This window comes from Nylanderia fulva, unplaced genomic scaffold (assembly GCF_048542155.1).
Source record: "Nylanderia fulva isolate GAGA-0341 unplaced genomic scaffold, ASM4854215v1 Scaffold609, whole genome shotgun sequence".
NCBI classification, from domain to species: Eukaryota; Metazoa; Arthropoda; class Insecta; order Hymenoptera; family Formicidae; genus Nylanderia; species Nylanderia fulva.
In genome coordinates, this window is record NW_028190709.1 from 15,941 (window position 1) to 21,277 (window position 5,337).

A 5,337-nucleotide genomic window follows, 5' to 3' on the forward strand; every position below is an offset into this window, starting at 1 on the left:
GATAGCGGCGTTCCTAGGTGACTCAACTCATCGCCGGTCGCTCCGACTTTCCTTATCCTATTCTCGGTAGCGATAGCTGTATGCCTTTGTTGGCTATGCGCTCCGACTTATCTTATCTTCTTCTTGGTAATCGATTTTGCAGGTGGCTGGTGACTCATCGCTATGCGGCTTGCAATGGGCCTTGCAGGTTGCAACGTGTTTCAGCGTTGCATCATGCATTGCATCACGCTATTGTTCTAGAACCTTCTAGAATCTTCTGGATGTTTCCTTGCGAGTAAAGCCGAGTTCACATAGTAAAGCGGCTTTCATACATAATTATTTAATTACTTACAAGGGACATGTCACAACTGTCCGGAACCGATTTGATTCTCCTTGAAATATGTTGTTAAATACACAAATCTAAAAGACACGTATTTTTTTATACGTGCGCAATTTGAGTTTTAAGGGGTGAAACACCCCTTTAAAGAATAACGGTATTTTTCTTTAGGATCAAATATCTGCTAAACTATAAGAGAAAGAGATATAAAGAAAAAACGTACAACAAATTTTAATGGCTTGAAGAGTACTTTAAAGTTATATGAACAAAAATTTTTTTTTTTTTTTTTTTTTTTAAAAACCCTCACCACCTAATTTTTTTTTTCAAAATTAAAAATTTTGTTTTACCTAATTTAAAGCTTATTTTTTTCCAAATTCAACCATGTGTAATAAAGTTATGTTACGAAATATCATTTTCGAAAATTAATTATAAACGCTCCCGTATATACGCTCATCCGTGCTATGTGCGTAAGTAATTACCGTCGAACAATAAAATATATAAAAAATGTTTTTGTATAATTCTTATTTATGTTTTCTATGTATTTATAACTGCGTATTGTGTATATTTAGATTTAAAAAAAAATTTTTAAATATAATTAATAAGAATTTTTTAAATATACCCCCTGCTTTCTTATTATTTCTTTAATATTTAATTTCTTCTATAAAAATTAAAAACAATTATATTTTATAATAAAATTATTTATTTTTTAATTGAATCTTGCGAATACCAATGTCGCAATATTTGGCATAAACAAATTTTATATCTTACGTTAAATGAATCATAAGATAAGATTATGTGTACGTGTTCCAGATAAGTTATAATTTTTACAATAAAATCTTTAATACGTTAAAATAAATAATAAAATAAGATTATGTGATGACGTATTTCTGATAAGTTAATATAAATTGTTCATGTAGCAGCATAATTCTCACAGTCGGTGTAGTCTTTTCGTTGTAATAATATCTGTGTAAACTGTTCTTTTATTGCAATAGAAAGCAATATATAACATCTTTGAATATGATTATCAATCCGCTTAACGTTGTTAGACTTTTATTGGTGTCAATAAATTCAATATATTTAACAGAAACGCCAGTAACTGAAGCAGAAGTGGAATTAAAGGAAAACATTAAAAAATATTACTGGATAGCGTTTTTCATTATAATGGGGTGGAAGTAACGGAAGAAATACGATTATGAAGAACCTTATAAATTACATAGTTTTGAAATAATTGAAGATGACGAAGAAGCATGGCATGAAGATAGTTTAAATTCTCATCCTCATTGTTCAAATGATGATACAAATTTTGATAGTTCTTATAAAAGACGAGCTGTTGAGTATTGGCGATTTCGGGACACTGATGAAAACAGTAATGACAGAAAAAGGAATCGTCCTCTAAGAGTAGTACAAAATAAATTTAGAAGAGTTTCATCTGAACGTCAGTTAAGGCGATGGGAAGAACAAATACAATCAGGTGGAAGTCGTACAGAAAAATTATCTTACATCTCCAAATTTACACATGATAAATTTACTGCAGCTGTCGAATCAGGATTCATGGTTCATGATATTGATTTAAAAAGATGGGCTTTACAAGCTCAAGAAGAAATAGGAAATTTAAATCCTATATTTAAAGCATCTCACAGTTGGATAGCAAGATTTAAGAAGTCTCACCGAATTGTTTCAAGAAAAGAAGTTACGAAGTTTGTCACTAGAAGAACATTAGAAGATTCTGCTGATTTGCAAAAATCAGCTGATGATTTTCTGGAAACAGTAAAACCTCTTATTGAACAGTTTGGATCTGAAAATATTTACAATTCAGATCAAAGTGGTTTCCAATTGGAACTTCACTCTGGAAGATCATTGTCTAACCAGGGAGAAAAGAAAGTAGAACGTGTCGTGCAATCCATATCATCAACAACCCATTCATATACGATACAACCAATAATATCCTGTAATGGCAATTTGTTGTCCCCTTTATTTATTGTATTAAAAGAAGCTAATGGTAAATTTGGACCAAGAGTACAAGAAAATTTATTTAAAGCAGAAAATGTTATTGTAAAAGCATCGAAATCTGGTAAAATGACATCAGGTATTTTCCTTTTATAATTACTTTTTTTAACAACCTTATTTTATTTAACAATTTAATAAGAGTCATAAAAAAACTATTAAATTAACATTTATATTTTGTACTGTACAGATCATTTTAAAATGTGGTTAGAAGAAGCTTATTTCGCAAACATTGGTCCTAATAGCGTTCTTCTTATCGATTCATGGACTGGACATTGCCCCAATATGATTTCGGATTTAACACCTCCTGGAACACATATTACTACTATGATAATACCGAAAGGAACTACAGGGAAAATACAACCATTAGATGTTTATGGATTCAGAATTTGGAAAAATTTTGCTAAAAGATTTTCAGATGCGGTTTTACTGTTGGAAAGTAATATAAACTTACATGAACGAAATAATATAATAAAATTGCAATCTTTGATACATAATCAATTGTCATCCCCACGATATCAAAACTTATTTAAATATTCGTGGTTTAAAAGTGGTTATACGAATGAAAGACCAGACGAATTCGAAAATCCAGTACACTTTAGTTTAGACGAAACTTTAACAAAATGTGATATCGAAGGTTGCAATAATATAGCTGTAGTAAGATGTTCTTGTGCAAGAAGTCATTATGTTTGAAACATTTTTTTGTCGAATATCATTATTGTAATGTGTATAATGAGTGAATAATATAAAATGCAAATACATTTTTAAAAAAATCTAAATATACACAATACACAGTTATAAATACATAGAAAACATAAATAAGAATTATACAAAAACATTTTTTATATATTTTATTGTTCGACGGTAATTACTTACGCACATAGCACGGATGAGCGTATATACGGGAGCGTTTATAATTAATTTTCGAAAATGATATTTCGTAACATAACTTTATTACACATGGTTGAATTTGGAAAAAAATAAGCTTTAAATTAGGTAAAACAAAATTTTTAATTTTGAAAAAAAAAATTAGGTGGTGAGGGTTTTTTAAAAAAAAAAAAAAAAAAAAAAATTTTGTTCATATAACTTTAAAGTACTCTTCAAGCCATTAAAATTTGTTGTACGTTTTTTCTTTATATCTCTTATAGTTTAGCAGATATTTGATCCTAAAGAAAAATACCGTTATTCTTTAAAGGGGTGTTTCACCCCTTAAAACTCAAATTGCGCACGTATAAAAAAATACGTGTCTTTTAGATTTGTGTATTTAACAACATATTTCAAGGAGAATCAAATCGGTTCCGGACAGTTGTGACATGTCCCTTGTTAGTATACTTCTTTATAAGCGATATATATATATATAAATATTTCAGGTATAAGAATTTTGTGTGTTAATATATATATATATAAGGATTCTTATTCTTTCGATATTAATTAGGTAAAGACGGGAACAATAACACCACTGAGTTTCTCCTGTAAAAAGAGTTTTCTTTTATTTCACCCCCTTATTCTTGTTCCTATTTACAACTATTTACTAAGCTTACCTGTAAAAAGAGAAACGACATTAAATGTCAATTATTCACTCTGTCTCTTCCCCAATTACAGTCTATACATTCGTAACCTATACATTAATCCTTACACGTGGTCACTTCTCTCCTGTCACTCTTTCTTACTTTCTTCTGTCTCCTTTTGTGTGTGTAGAAACCTATTTACACCTGCGCCCCGTAAGCGTGCGCGGGATAATTCAAAAGGAAGTACCCCGTACTTTCTTTACATCTCCCCGCTTGGGGACAAAATTTTGTAAAAAAAATTTTTCCTCCTACAGATGACTAATGTGGTTTTCTTCATTCGTCCGTAACGGGTGCCGGTGTTAGTTTCGTTATGTGAAACATGTTTGACTCCGTTTTTTTGTGTCCAGTGTCTATTTCGTATATAGAATTTGATATTTTCTTTAAGATTTTATATGGGCCGATCCTCAGCTCATCTAGCTTTTTCCTGTTCAGTCTGTTACTGTTTTTTACAAAAACCATGTCTCCAACCTTGAATTCCCGTTGTTTTCTGCTTTTGTCGAATATCTTTTTGTTGTAGTTGTGTGATTGTTTTGTCCTGTGAAGAGCGAGTTTTCTGTCTTTCTGTATGTCGCTTTGTGTTTTCTCTTGTTTCAATTCTTTTGGTAAAATTGTAGTGTTTTCCCCTTCCAGTAAGTATTTTGGTGTAAATCTTGTGACTGTATGCTCTGTTTCATTATATCTTTTTGTGCATTCTTGGGCAATTGTCGTCCATGCTATTTTTTTTTTTCTCTCGTTTATTGTGCATCTTATTTTATTTACCAATGTCTGGTTTAATCTTTCGTTAAGCCCGTTGGAGAAAGGTGAGTTTACTGCCGTGAAGATCAATGGTATTTTTTTTTCTTCTAGAAAATTCTTAAATTCCTTCGAATTTATTCCTGGATATTGGTCTGTTAGCACCATGCCAATCTTTTCGTCTTTCGTAATTTTTTCTACTAATTTTATAAAATCGTTGGCACTCTGAGTTTTTGATGTCAATGTCCAGGCGTATCTTGTAAAATGATCGACTAGTAAGTGCAGGTATCTTTTTGTCGATCTTGATCCTCCAAATCCTCCAATAGTATCTATTGATATAATCTCGAACGGTTGTTCCGCTGGTCCTAAGTGAGACATTAGGCCATATCTATCTTGCCCTCTAGATTTATTTTGTATGCATATTGTGCAGTTTTTACATAATTTTTTTATATTCAGCAGTAAATTTTTGCTTGTGTAGAAAGGGCTAATTTTGTTTTTCATTTGTTCTATACCTATGTGGCAATAGTGCTCATGAATTTTTTTATGAATTCTATGCTAAGTTTTTCTGACAGTACAATCTTTTGTTTTTTTCTTTTCTTTTTATAGTATATTTTATCCTTTTGTATCATTTTTTCCTTTTCAATCTGCAATTCTTCGTTTTGTTCTTGGTCGCTAATAATTTCTTCTGATTTTATGAGGTTTACAATTTTTAGCTGT

At 30.7% G+C, this 5,337-nt stretch overlaps 1 protein-coding gene across 1 annotated transcript; it reads right to left on the reverse strand.

Annotated features, from left to right (window-relative positions):
* Positions 1-4,126: 4,126 nt before the first annotated feature.
* LOC146720784 (uncharacterized) lies at positions 4,127-5,051 on the reverse strand. The gene has a single exon (XM_085488027.1). The coding sequence runs from the start codon at positions 4,996-4,998 to the stop codon at positions 4,162-4,164; it is 837 nt and encodes a 278-aa protein (XP_085344153.1). The 5' UTR covers positions 4,999-5,051; the 3' UTR covers positions 4,127-4,161.
* Between the last annotated feature and the right edge of the window lie 286 nt (positions 5,052-5,337).